The sequence below is a fragment of the Phaseolus vulgaris genome, chromosome 7 (genome assembly GCF_000499845.2).
Source record: "Phaseolus vulgaris cultivar G19833 chromosome 7, P. vulgaris v2.0, whole genome shotgun sequence".
NCBI lineage: Eukaryota > Viridiplantae > Streptophyta > Magnoliopsida > Fabales > Fabaceae > Phaseolus > Phaseolus vulgaris.
In genome coordinates, this window is record NC_023753.2 from 3,514,297 (window position 1) to 3,527,925 (window position 13,629).

The window sequence follows — 13,629 nt, forward strand, 5'->3', positions numbered from 1 at the left end:
AGTTTTAAGTAAAGTCTTATATTTAAAATTTGTTAATAAAAAATTAATATAAAGAAGAGATTTCAATAAGATACTCTTTAAAAAATTAGTCATCTTTATTAAAATATTTATAGCAAAACGTTATTTTTAGTCAAACTTTGTAACAATCTCATACTTGAATTCAAATTTTTATCTTAATTGAATGAATTGAAACATGAATACAATTTTAATTTTTCAATAGAAGAAATAAGTTTTTTTTATAATTAATGAAAAATTATTTTATTTTTTAAATATTTTCCTTATGCAGACTGACCCACATACTACCTCTTATGCGGAACATGTTAGTGAAATGAGTCTGCATTCTTTGCAAGGTGGGCCAACCCGGCTCGCATTTTGCAAGCCTATGCGTGGCGATGCAACCCGCATTGCCATTCCTACTTAAGGTCGTAAGTTTTCAACATGACTTCATCAAACACCAAATTTAGATCCTTGAGATGTCCAACAATGTGTTATAAAAATAATACTCTGAGGTCATTTATCTAATAATAATAATTTTTTTAATACACACAAAATGTATTCAAAATTTAAATTTTAAAAAAATCATTAATTTTTTTAAACAAATTTCTTATGCAGGATGACTCAGACATCCGTTTCTATGAACCAACTCTTATACGAGACAAACTAATATGATCCCCATTTTGTATGTCAAATACGAAAAAAATCAATATGAAGCAGACCAACCGCATTGTCATCCCTAACAAAATTTACTTATTAGTTTCTAATAATTGAAATAATTTTTTTCCTCAATTTGAAAAAAAATTATGTTCATTTTCAATAAAAAAATTATAAATTTGATTTTAGTTTAAAATGAATACTCTTGTCATCTTTCCTCTTCATTGTTGTTCACCAAATATTCATATATATTTATGAATATAAATAAATCATTTTTAATTAGTTTAGTTTTAATTAATAGAGATAAATGAAAGAGAGTGGAGCGAGAACAGAAGGGAGTGAGCTAAACGCAATGTCGTGCAGAGTGGGGAGGAAAATTTGTACAGATAAACATGAAGAGAACGAGCATGTGTCACGCGCTACGCCGTCGTATTGAGGAGAAAGGGAGAGTGAGGGACGCGCGTGGACAAGGAAGACAAAACAATAGAAAAAAGAAATAAGAAAAAGAGAAAGTGGCAATAAGACGCGCCCTGAGTGCAGAGTGAGAGACGAGCGAGTGAACCAAGCGAGTTGAGTTGCTCTCCGATCCCATCCATAATTCAACTGTTTTCCCCCAAATTTCAAAACCCTAGCTTTCCCACTCGCGCTTTTCCCCACTCGCGCCTCGTGATCTCCCGCCCTTTTAAGGTTTTTCGCTTCTCCCTCTTCCCTTCTGCTCCCCCCTTCCCCCTTTCAATTTTCTGTGATTTTTTTCTACCAAAGAAATATTTTTTATGTTCTGTCTATGCTCACGAACTGAACCTACTTGCTCAAACACCATGTGGGTTTTCTAATTCCATTCACTTCACGCACATTTCTCACGTAAAAGTTCTAATTCACTGAAAAAAATGTATACTTGTAGTCTAAGAAAAGTAGCGCCATTTTAGTTGGAACCCAGACCTACAAGCTTCGGTAAAATGTGATTATGAATGAAGAGCTGGAAGCTGCTCTTTGCTCTCTCAGCTGTAACTATCAAACTCTACTCACTCAATGCTTCGTTTGTTTTTTGTCGAATGATCATTCTGTGCTCACTGATAAACAAGTTTTTGAGTTTAGCTACAGCAGCAGTAGCTTGCTTAGCTTCTTCTTTTATCTATTTCCATACGGCAACATGCTTTCTTTGAATTTAGTGTTACTGTTGCTGTCTTTTGGATTATTCGTTTATTTGTGATTTTCTTGCGTGGTTGTTTTGTTTCAATTCTTGTTCTCTGGTGCCAATGGGTTTGGATTTAATAGAATGGACTAGGCTCCCTGCGTGATTAACAATGTTTGAATTTCTACTGAAAGGGTTGTTCACACTTAGTGTTTCGTAATATCTAAAATAGTAATGTTTCTGAAGGAGGATACAAAATGCTTGTGGGAAACCAAAAAACAATTCTTGTTCTGATTTTTAACAATTCTTGTTCTGATTTTTAACACTTCTTGGTCTGGGTGCCTGATTTGGAAGCATCTAGAACCTTTGTATTTTCTTACTTGTCTAAAGTCAATTTTTGTTTTATAACGTCAGTCCTTGAATTTGGGGCTGGCTAACTTTATCCGAGTTAGCTTAAGTTACCTAAGTTACCTTACGATTTCACCTGACATTGTTAAATAGCAAGGTGTGCATCCCCTACCCTGTCAAGAATCACTGTAAATATAATATTTGGATGGCTACATTTTGCTGTTGTACTGATTAGAAACTTCCTTATTTGTATTTTTCAGAGACAGGTAGCATCCAAAGTGCAATTTATACTGTAGCAGGTATTCAGGAAGCAGTGCATGCTAGTGCCGTGAGTCAAAATATGGGTGATGCACTAAATGAAGTGCAGCACAGGGGTGGTGTACCTGCTACTTCTCCCAAGAGGGACATTGCATTGTTTGAAGGAGACAAGGATTTTGAGCCGCACAATGGCATTGAATTTGAATCCCATGAAGCAGCATATTTATTTTATCAGGAATATGCCAAATCTATGGGATTCACTACTTCAATAAAAAATAGCAGGCGCTCAAAGAAAACGAAAGAATTTATTGATGCCAAATTTGCATGCTCTAGGTATGGTGTTACGCCTGAGACTGACAGTGGGAGCAGTCGAAGACCAAGTGTAAAGAAAACAGATTGCAAAGCTTGCATGCACGTGAAGAGGAAGGCAGATGGAAAGTGGATCATTCATGAATTTATAAAGGAACATAATCATGAACTTTTACCAGCTTTGGCATATCATTTTCGGATTCATAGAAATGTGAAATTAGCTGAAAAGAATAATATTGATATTTTGCATGCTGTTAGTGAACGCACCAGAAAGATGTATGTTGAAATGTCAAGGCAATCTGGAGGCTGTCAGAACATCGGGTCTTTCTTAAGCGATATAAATTATCAGTTTGACAGAGGCCAGTATTTGGCTTTGGAAGAAGGAGATGCCCAAATTATGCTTGAGTATTTTAAGCATGTACAAAAGGAGAGTCCCAACTTCTTCTATTCTATAGATTTAAATGAAGAGCAGCGCTTAAGAAATCTATTTTGGATTGATGCAAAAAGTATCAATGATTATCTCAGCTTTAATGATGTAGTTTCATTTGATACCACTTACATAAAAAGCAATGACAAGTTGCCGTTTGCACCTTTCGTCGGAGTGAACCACCACTCTCAACCTATATTGCTTGGATGTGCATTGGTTGCAGATGAGACTAAGCCAACATTTGTTTGGTTAATGAAGACATGGCTTAGAGCTATGGGTGGGAAAGCTCCCAAGGTTATAATTACTGATCAAGACAAAGCCTTGAAGGCAGCAATTGAAGAAGTATTTCCGAATGTACGTCATTGTTTTTCTCTTTGCCACATACTAGAGAGGATACCAGAAAATCTCTCTTTTGTGATCAAACAGCACAACAACTTCTTACCAAAATTTAACAAGTGCATTTTTAAATCATGGACAGATGAACAGTTTGACATGAGATGGTGGAAAATGGTCAGTATATGTGAACTCCAAGATGATATATGGTTTCAGTCATTGTATGAGGACCGGAAAAAGTGGGTGCCAACTTACATGGGGGATGCCTTTTTAGCTGGAATGTCTACACCTCAGCGCTCTGAAAGTACGAGCTCTTTCTTTGACAAGTATATTCATAAGAAAATTACCCTTAAAGAGTTTGTAAAACAATATGGGACAATTCTTCAGAATAGGTATGATGAGGAAGCCATTGCGGATTTTGAATCATTGCACAAACAGCCAGCACTTAAATCTCCTTCACCTTGGGAAAAGCAAATGTCAACGGTTTACACACATGCAATATTTAAGAAATTTCAAGTTGAAGTTTTGGGTGTAGCTGGCTGTCAATCTAGGATAGAGGATGGAGATGGAACGGTTGCAAAGTTCATAGTTCAAGATTATGAGAAGGATGAAGAGTTTTTGGTAACTTGGAATGAAATGAGCTCAGAGGTCTCTTGCTTTTGTCGATTGTTTGAATATAAAGGTTTCCTTTGCAGGCATGCTTTGAGTGTTCTCCAACGTTGTGGTTGTTCGAGTGTTCCATCTCATTATATCTTGAAGAGGTGGACGAAAGATGCCAAAATTAAGGAATCAATGGCAGATAGGACAAGAAGGATACAAACTAGGGTGCAACGTTATAATGACTTGTGTAAACGAGCTATCGATTTAAGTGAAGAAGGATCATTATCTGAAGAGAATTACAGTGTTGTTTTTCGTGCACTTGTTGATGCCTTGAAGAATTGTGTACTCGTGAATAATTCTAATAACAGCGGTGCAGAAACTAGCAATAATGCCTATGGCTTTCGTGAAGCAGAAGAAAATCAGGTTCCTCTCGCTTTGAAACCAAATAAAAAGAGGAACGCAGCTAGGAAAAGAAAGGTCCGTGCTGTTTTTTGTGTTTGATCTGCATAAATTTTATTTTGGGCTTTTATGAAGATCAGGAAATTGATATTAAAATCTCTTTTATAGGCACAATTAGAGCAAGATGTTATACTTGTTAATGCTCAAGATAGCCTGCAGCAAATGGTTTGTGTTACCTATCTTTCAATCCTGATGTATTTTAGTTTTTACAAATCCAGAGTGCATTTGATACGTTGAAAATTGCATCACAATTTTCATGAATATCTACTGCGCTATGTCAAGACTGGAAAGTTCTAGAGCCTATGCTTCTTGTAACTCGTGCTTCCATTCTTTTAGGATAATCTTAGCTCGGATGCAATGACCCTTAATGGATATTATGGTACCCAGCAGAATGTGCAAGGACTGGTATTTTATACTTTTTGGTGAATAAATGCTTATATATGTCCTGTATTTTAAGAGTCAATGCGATGATTAATAATTTTGGTTTTTGTAGCAGGTACAATTGAACTTGATGGAGCCTCCTCATGATGGTTACTATGTTAATCAACAGGGCATGCAAGGCCTGGTAAATTGGTCTAATGATGATTATAATTAGCAAATATGAGTTTGTCATATAATTGTATTGAAACAGAAGAATTATAAATTGATATTCGTATCTTCGTAGGGTCCTTTGAATTCCATGGCTCCAAGCCATGATGGGTTTTTTGGCACACAGCAAAGCATTCATGGGCTGGTAGAGTACTTTATTTAAATGCAATGTTGGGAAGTCAGATTACTTTATTAACTTCAACGTGATCAAAGTTGGCTAATTTTTGTTGGATCATGTAGGGAGGGCAATTGGAATTTCGTCCAGCAACTACTTTTGGATATAGCCTTCAGGTTTGCGTACGAAATAGGCCATATACATACACCACTACCGCCATATTCTTGGAATAAAAGAATTTATGCTTGGTGCTCACTGTCTTTATCACATAACCTTGATTGCAGGATGAACCTGATCCCCAGTTTCATGGCAACAGTTCAAGAAATACTTAGAATTTTTCTCTTCTCTGAGATGATAGTTTCCTTAAAGGCCATCAAGTTTCTATGTGGTGACTGAAAAGACGATTCAAGGAACATGGGCACTTCATTATCTTGACACACCAGTCCATACATAGTTTCTTTAACTAAATTTACAACTGAAGTTTTGTTTACCTCACATCTGGACAACATTTCACCATCCTGTATTGTACATGGAAGTTGCCCACTATGTTAGGTATATGAGCTCCAAATTCTGTCTCCACTTGCTTTGCCTTCACTGTAGTGGACACCTTACAATGAACATATGAATGAGTAAAAAATTTTTTGCTTTCTGCGTATCTTTTGTTTCTGGTGGCACAAAAGAGGGGAATCAACTGTTCTCAAATTGGAGTAAGAGGATGTCACGAAATCCTGTGCTAGTATACTGAGAAAGAATATATTCAGTTTCACCCGTGAGATGCAGAAGTTGTTTTTGGCTACTGATAGGAACAAATACAAGCACACTATTTTTCATGATAACCACGAGGTGTCCATTAGAACGATTTGTATAATGAGGTATATATTTATGTAGTGAAAGAGATGGAGTGAACTTTTATATCATAGCTTACTACTACTACAAGATCCTTTTCTGAAGATCGTTCTAACTGTTGTACTATTGATGTTGTATTTAGAGTGAATGGGATGTTAGCGTTAAAAGTTTCTGCATTCCCCATCCCCTCTTTTTAACCCTCTGAGAGAAAAGCTTTACGAGTTCCCTGTTGTATGTAGTAGAACGATTTTGTTATTTCTGCATTCTGCATCCATATTGGAACCATCTTAATACAATTCAAGTGATTCATTCTAAGGGAATTTCTTCCTCCACCTCTATAGTCACCTTCATATTTTGGTGAAAACTGAGATTTATCCTTAATGAAATTAAAATGATTAAAGAAAATATTTTTAATAGATAGTTAGGGAAAAATAGATGTTAATATAATATAATTTTTTTATAAAATATGTATCCTAAATAAATTAAAAAATTGAAGAAACAAATAATAAAATTGAAAGGTTGCACCTAACCAATTATTGTTCAAACCATTAATAAAAAAACTATTGTTCAAGCAAATATTTATGTGGGACAGCATCTATAGATAGTTGAGTAATACTGGTCTATATTTCTTTTAAAATCACCAACTATTGCAGGAAGTGGCCATGGATTTATTTGCAATAAATTTGCTTTCGTTTCAAACCTGGAATAAAATAAATGCAATTTTTTTTCCTCTTTAAAGTTTCTACAACTATCAATTTGATTTTTCATGCAAGCCAAATTCTTAAAAAAAGTTTATAACATAAAAAAAAATACATAATTAGACTGGCTTATTTATAGTAATATATAATGAGATTTTATCATTTTATATAAAAAATCATTTTATTGTGTGATGTGAAAAAAAAATGAGATAAGGTGTGATAAAGTGAAACTACAAACAGGGAAATCCATCATATGTTGGTGAGTGATGTGTTTTTGTAAATCTCAAATTTTAAAACACATAAAATTAATATAAATATTAAATTTTACTTATTAAAGTAAAATAATGTGATAGGAAAAGGAAGAAATTAACTTATTAAATTGTGTTTCCATAAAGATAAACATTACATAATTTAGGAGTATAATTTTCAAGTTGATTTAAATAATTTGTAAAAAGAGAAAAAGGAAAAATAGTTAATATTTTAAATGGCCGTTACAAATTTATACAACGGCTAGTTTTCTATGTTCCAATTGTCTGAACTAAAAGGAGGGTTTCATTACGGGAAAACTAAACGTTTCGTTATCTTCTTCTTTGTTAGTTGAATCTGAAACTGAGAAGATTCGTGAATCTGAGAGTGAAAGTGAAGACTAAACAGATAGTGTTGAAGAGTTCGTATGTGATGGAAGTTGGGTGCAACTCTGGGTCAGAGAATCACTCCCCCAATGCCTCTGCTCCTCCTCCTTTTCATTCTCCTACCGCCTCCGTCAATTCCAAGATCGGAAAGGTAAGCTTTCCATCTTTATTTTCAAACGTTTTTCATCCTCAATTTCGGTATGCAATTCGGTTGTCTGCTGTTTTTATAGTTTTCTGCCATCCTTGTGTTTGTTTGGTGTTTAATGGTTCAAAACCCTAACCTTGTGAGCCACTGATCCAATACTAGTTCTTTTTGAAACCCTAGTAACAGGAGGACCTTGTTGGTCGTAGAATTACTTAAGATCCAAGTGGAAACTGACAATTTAGACTCGAGTAATTACAGAGATGAGTGTTGTTTTAGAACTGGTCTTAATGAGGAGTTCCTCTTATTCAGTAACATGTTTTTGGAATTTGGATAGTTCAGATGAAGTGAATGAACGAACCCAAGGGTCTGAAAAAATCTAGCAAATTCATGTAACAAACGAACAGTTACATTAACTAGGATAATTTAAGTGCCTAGTTGGATTCATATTGCATTATCCTAATCACGTTTAAATTTCAGCTAACTTGATTTTGGATCCACAATTGATTTGATTGAGTTAAAACAATATAACTACTGTGAACTTTTAGAATATAAATATCCAAACATAAATTACTTCACTCCAAAATCAAATTTTTAACCAAAATTAGTTTTGCTAACACAAACTAAGTAGCTGGTTGAAGTCATCTGTTGAAGAGGAGTGACGCCAGCTTGGAAACTTGCTTTAATGAAGTACGCACTGCAATGATCAAATAATTTGATAGCTCAGGTTGATCACGACATTATTTTCTAGAAGAGTTCAATAAATAATTTTCATTATTTATTTATTCTTTTGTTATTTATCTATTTGTACTGTAAATAAATTGTTTGGGTGAGTCTATAATAACTCTGTGTTTTCTTTTACTGAATGGTGCAGAATAAATTGAGTAGGGAGGCTGGTCAATCTACATCAAGTGCTCTTAACAAGTTCAAATCACAAATTAGAAAGCCTCCTCGTCGTAAAACCTCTCCTATTAACTGGTTCCCACGCAAAAAAGGGGATACCTACATGAATAGGAAAATTAAGATGCTGCAGGTTTTGCCATAAACACATATTTTTAACTATTAGTATTTAGTTTTTTATTTCTGAATTCCAATGCTAACACACATTTGACCTTTTCAGGAAGTAGATGGTATAAATTTGACGCTTGATCAGACTCTAGGCAGTTCTTACCCACATTATTCAAGAGTGCTGAGAGAGAAAATCGCGGCTAGAGAAGCGGCGCATAAGGCAATGGAGACCCAAAGAGCTGCATTAGTGGAAGCCTCTTGGTGTCGTATTTTACGTGCTGCCGGGTAAATATTTTCTGCAAACTGTACTTGGCGTTGTTGAATTCTAATTTGTATATTGTATTTTATTTATGTGGTGCCAGGTAAAGTTTTCTGGAACCGTGCTAAGCATTGTTGATTTCTAATTTTTTTATATTGAATTGAATGTCTGTTTTTGATATTGTTGTTTTCAGGATTCCTAGTGATGATGCAGAGGCTCGACTCTTAAAGGCAGAAAAAAGTGCGGAAGAAGCTTTTGAGACAGCCCAGGCTATGGGTGTTATTATGTTTGACTTGCCAAACTGCCCTAGGAAGACAGACACATCCTCTGTTCACGGAGAAGGATCATATACCCACGCTGTTACTGCATCTTTTGAAACTGCCTTTGAGGTGGACAGAGAAGTGGCTGCTGCAGTGAAAACTGCATTTATTAGGCTTGCAAACTCTACTTCATTTAGTAAAGGTGAATTCAGAGAACTGCTAAGAAAAATTAGTGAAAATCCAGATACGGAAGAAAGTGATCAGGACCTGGTTGAGTTCTGTTCAGAGTATGAAGCTGAGTCTGGGGCAGAGTTTGTTTCAGCCTCTCAAAAGAGTGACTTGAACTCCCAAGAGTTAGATTCAAAGATACCTTTTCTTGGGAAAAGCAGGTGGAGGAGACAGTCTCTTGAGAACAGAATAAAACTTGTGGGTATGATGATTGAGAGGTTAAAATGTTTTCAAGAAGATGAACTTTCTTCTCTCGCCACTATAGTTGCAACTTATGGTTTGAATGCTTCCTTGGCTGAAGTGCAGAATGCCAAACTGCACAATCCAGACTCTTCAACTGAGTATTCATCCTCTTTAGCGACTAATTTTCCTGCAAGAAGAATGTCATCATTGGGATGGGGAAAGTTAGCCTTGGATGTGACGAGAAAGAAGCAAGTTGAGCCAGAAGTACCAAGCCTAGATAAGTTTTTGGTTAAGCACGTGACAAAACTTGAAAGAGAGATTTGGGAAGCCAAACAAAACCGAAAGATTGAGACAGAGCCAGTGAGGGATAGCTCTCGTAAATCTGTTGATGAAACTCCACCAGAGATGGTACCTGATTTGGGAAGTATTCTAGTGAAGAATTATTCAAAATTAGAGAAAGACATCAAGGAGGCCAAAATTAAGTCCGGACAAGAGATGCCAGCAGTTCCAAGCGGCATGCCAAACAGGCAAAAGGATCACATAGACGTACCAAGCTTAGATAAGGTCTTAGTGAAACATGTCTCAAGACTTGAAAAGGAAGTCCAAGAAGCAAAAACCAGAAGAATGAACGAGAATAAAAGTTTGAAGAAAAAAGTTTATCTAGATACATCAGGTGAACTGGATTCAACTTTGTTTTCTGATGAAGCATTGGATAGCAAAGAAAACATAAATTCAAATACTGGGTTCAATTCAGGGGAAAACAAAGATGGGTTGGAGAAAATACTGGTAAAGCCAGTGCACAGATTGGAAAGAGAGAAGCAGCATGCTTTGTCATTGGGAAGCCGTGAAAACTACAAACAAAGAATGAATCATGAGGCAACCAATGTTCAAGATGGTGAGAGCTTGGATAAAGTTTTAGTAAAGCACGTCTCTAGACTGGAGAAGGAGAAAATGAGGAACAATCTGGAGGAAGAATGGGGCCAAGTTAAGAGAAGCCACAGAAACAACCATTTAGAAACAAATGAAGGCGGTCTGGATCAGGTGTTGGTTAAGCATAAATCCAGACTCGAGAAAGAAAAGATGGTTGCTACTCAGCAGCCAGAGACCTCAGTTAGTCATTCAATGACTCGTCGTGAAGCAAGGGCGAGAGAGTTGCAAGAAACTTGGGGAGGATTGAGCTTAGGAAACGCCCATTTAGAAACAAATGAAGGTGGTCTGGACCAAGTGTCGGTAAAAATTAAATCCAGGCTTGAGCGAGAAAAGATGGTTGCTGCTCAGCAGCCAGAGAACTCGGTTAGTCTCTCAGTGACTCGTCGTGAAGCAAGGGAGAGAGAGTTGCAAGAAGCTTGGGGAGGAGTGAGCCTAGGAAACTCCATTAAACCTCGCGTCTCTAGGCTTGAACGAGAAAAGGTTAGCCTTATCTAGCATGTCTGATTTAGCTATCAGAACTTCAAAAGTTTTTCCAAAACCAACCTGCTATTATATTGTGTGGTGTTTGACACTCTAAATTCCTTGCATGATTTTTTCTTTTACATTGACAGTTGCAAAATGTTATTGACTCTGCCTAACCTGCTTTGCTTGGTATTTTGTAGGCTGCCTGGATTAAAGCCGAAGAGGAGGAGAGGAAGCAAGCAATGAAAACACTTTGATTGCAATATTTTGTACTATTCATTCATTCATTCATCCTTGTTCATAAAAATGTGCTAATACTTATGTATTTGGCTTCTTAATTGTACTTCAGCTTCTGACAAATTGTTTGATCCTTTCAAAAAGGGACTTTATTAATGGGTCCATCTCATAGTCGTCTGTTTGTTTGCCCTTTGTTTTGATTTTATCCTCTACACTGACAGAGAATCAACAAAGTTATAAGAAATGTGAGCAACTTAGTCAATATGTTGTCCTGGGATAGAAGTTGAAATAACTGATTTCAGCCAGCATATGAAATAGACTGTCAGCACGTTAATAAAATCTGTATCAAATGGGAGCCATTGATGTAAACAAACAATGATAAATTCAGAATCTTTACACTTCAAAAATTATTTCACGTTTTAAAATATTCATCAGATTTTGTAAGCCTGTCCTGTATTTAATAATGGCAATGCAGAAATATTGTTTTCATGGTTAGTTAGTGTATGTTTAAGATAATAGCAACACAAGTATTTTTTATAAGTTCTGTATTTAAAAATGAGCCAAAAAAAGTATGTTTTTAATTTTTAAGACTCTGATTATTTGATTAGTGGAAAGCAGAAAACGGAAAGATAAAGGAGTAAAAAATTCTTTTGTCTATCTATTTTTCTCCTGCGAAACCACCCCACTACCACCCACATTTATTTATTATAATATTAGTATTATTTCATTGATTGATAAAAAATATTAATTATATGGAGGATAGTTCTAGAACGGTGGGTGAGGTGGCATGGGAGATGATTTAAGTTCCAGGTCACAGCCTTGACAGTGACGAAAAGCTGCATTATTAAGCTACCTTTACTCTTCCTTTCTTCTCACTTTCATCAATCCATTGTTTTGTGTTTTTCCGATCATAACAGAACAGCCATGGGAGGAGGCAATGGCCAGAAATCCAGGATGGCGCGTGAGAGAAACATGGAGAAAAATAAATCTTCCAAGGGTATCTATTTTTTATTTTGTTTCAAATTCTCGTCGTTTCCTTCTCTCATGTCTTTTTATTTTCTAATTCTGTCTGTAGGAAGCCAGTTAGAGGCCAACAAGAAGGCCATGAACATCCAGGTACCTACCCTCTTCACCCCCTCCCAATCTCATTCATTATTTATTTTTTTCTATTTACGATTTACTTTTCTAGATACAGCTATAATTATAATAAGCCGAAGGACTTTGGTTCTGCAAATTGCCTACCTAATCATATCTGCTTATACTACTCTACTTTATTTGTCCTCACTCTTTGAAATTGCTGTTGCCTGTGAGGAGTGCCAAGACTCCCACGCACTCCTTTACATATTCTTTTATCAAGTAATAAAATTTATTAAAAAAATGTGTAAACTTAGGAGAAAGGTTTATTAAATAAGAAACACGACTCATAACATGTTTGGATTAGTCTCTGGAAGACATGACTTGAGTTTAGGGATGGTCAAAATGGTTTTTGCATTGACCATGATGCTTGGACGTGTGTTGGAAACACATGGTTCTAAACTGTGGACTCAGTCGGACTCAGTCTTATTGAAGCATTTGGAAGTAGCTTTGCTTAACACTGAAATAAAGTCTTATATTTATTCCAAATCCACCCCTGATAATGTTTATGTTTGTCCTGATGAATAGCAAGACAAAACACGTTTTGCTAATTACATAACCAAAACAATTTTGATTGCAAATTTCTGAACAAAACTGAAAAATCAATTTTTTGTTATCTGCTGTTCCAGCAAAAATAATATTCACCTTTGCTTAAAATCAACTATACAAAATCAATTCCACATGTGTATATTCAAACATGTACTTAAATAGTATGTTCTTTTATAGACAAATTATTGAATCCGTTTACCTATGTGATGACTTCTGCTCCTGTCTCTGTGGCCGGTGTTGTTGCTGGCTGTTGAAATTGATGAATCTCGGGGACAATGGATAACGAGTGCAGTGCAAGGTGTGCATGCAGACATTCATTTGTACCACATCCGAGGTGAAGTGTCGGGAACATGCTGAAGCCAAGCATCCCAAGGTTGATCTCAATGCTTGTTTTCCGCATCTTAAAAAGTGACCATCACGGTTTGTACAATATGCTTATGTAATACTGATAAACATTACCGCGTTCACCAACCAACTATACTTGGTTAACCAAACTATCTAGAACAAATCTCTCAATGCCAATTTCAAGTGTTAACTGATTCCAAGTTAATTTGAGATTAAGATTATGAATAAGTTATGATTTCCTCACCATTCAAGCTCCCGTTACATTAGTCACTTCTGTTTTTTTCCTTGTCTTATTACATCTCATTGTCAAAGATGTCAATCAGTTATTTTTTATTTCTCATCTTTGTGGATCTTTACTTTCTTGGGATGCTCATCAATTTTATTAATGTTGGTTTGATGTCGGATAAAGTTGAAGTATGAACATGTGATCCACATCCAAATCAAACACTTATTTCCACTATGAATTTGTGTACTAGCTGGTGGGTGGGAGACTAGC

At 35.8% G+C, this 13,629-nt stretch overlaps 3 protein-coding genes across 6 annotated transcripts; all 3 read left to right on the forward strand.

Annotated features, from left to right (window-relative positions):
- Positions 1-982: 982 nt before the first annotated feature.
- On the forward strand, positions 983-6,233 carry LOC137828164 (protein FAR-RED IMPAIRED RESPONSE 1). 4 transcript variants are annotated; one of them, XM_068634623.1, is made up of 8 exons: positions 983-1,338; positions 2,392-4,535; positions 4,626-4,682; positions 4,854-4,922; positions 5,011-5,082; positions 5,182-5,250; positions 5,346-5,396; positions 5,505-6,233. In XM_068634623.1, exons 2-8 carry the CDS (start codon positions 2,472-2,474, stop codon positions 5,550-5,552), a joined length of 2,430 nt encoding a protein of 809 aa, XP_068490724.1. In that variant the 5' UTR covers positions 983-1,338; positions 2,392-2,471; the 3' UTR covers positions 5,553-6,233. The 4 variants fall into 4 exon arrangements, with proteins under 4 accessions (XP_068490724.1, XP_068490726.1, XP_068490725.1 ...); XM_068634625.1 differs by having other exon boundaries at positions 1,032-1,338; positions 5,014-5,082; XM_068634624.1 differs by having other exon boundaries at positions 1,179-1,655.
- Positions 6,234-7,265: 1,032 nt separating this feature from the next.
- Positions 7,266-11,276, forward strand: LOC137828366 (uncharacterized). The gene is made up of 5 exons (XM_068634903.1): positions 7,266-7,547; positions 8,413-8,571; positions 8,659-8,831; positions 8,999-10,886; positions 11,069-11,276. Exons 1-5 carry the CDS (start codon positions 7,443-7,445, stop codon positions 11,123-11,125), a joined length of 2,382 nt encoding a protein of 793 aa, XP_068491004.1. The 5' UTR covers positions 7,266-7,442; the 3' UTR covers positions 11,126-11,276.
- A 604-nt stretch (positions 11,277-11,880) lies between these two features.
- LOC137828368 (uncharacterized protein At2g23090-like) lies at positions 11,881-13,379 on the forward strand. Its single transcript, XM_068634905.1, has 3 exons — positions 11,881-12,102; positions 12,181-12,221; positions 13,081-13,379. The coding sequence occupies exons 1-3, from the start codon at positions 12,030-12,032 to the stop codon at positions 13,198-13,200; spliced, it is 234 nt and encodes a 77-aa protein (XP_068491006.1). The 5' UTR covers positions 11,881-12,029; the 3' UTR covers positions 13,201-13,379.
- The last annotated feature ends 250 nt before the right edge of the window (positions 13,380-13,629 follow it).

Bases quoted from the DNA above. Each gene is read 5' to 3' on its own strand.
- LOC137828164 (XM_068634623.1), top strand. From the start codon at position 2,472: ATGGGTGATGCACTAAATGAAGTGCAGCACAGGGGTGGTGTACCTGCT. The intron at 4,536-4,625 runs GTCCGTGCTGTT...TCTCTTTTATAG, and splicing joins ACGCAGCTAGGAAAAGAAAG to GCACAATTAGAGCAAGATGT. The intron at 5,083-5,181 runs GTAAATTGGTCT...GTATCTTCGTAG, and splicing joins AACAGGGCATGCAAGGCCTG to GGTCCTTTGAATTCCATGGC.
- LOC137828368 (XM_068634905.1), top strand. From the start codon at position 12,030: ATGGGAGGAGGCAATGGCCAGAAATCCAGGATGGCGCGTGAGAGAAAC. The intron at 12,103-12,180 runs GTATCTATTTTT...TTCTGTCTGTAG, and splicing joins GAAAAATAAATCTTCCAAGG to GAAGCCAGTTAGAGGCCAAC. The intron at 12,222-13,080 runs GTACCTACCCTC...TAACGAGTGCAG, and splicing joins AGAAGGCCATGAACATCCAG to TGCAAGGTGTGCATGCAGAC.
- LOC137828366 (XM_068634903.1), top strand. From the start codon at position 7,443: ATGGAAGTTGGGTGCAACTCTGGGTCAGAGAATCACTCCCCCAATGCC. The intron at 7,548-8,412 runs GTAAGCTTTCCA...TGAATGGTGCAG, and splicing joins TCAATTCCAAGATCGGAAAG to AATAAATTGAGTAGGGAGGC. The intron at 8,572-8,658 runs GTTTTGCCATAA...TGACCTTTTCAG, and splicing joins GGAAAATTAAGATGCTGCAG to GAAGTAGATGGTATAAATTT.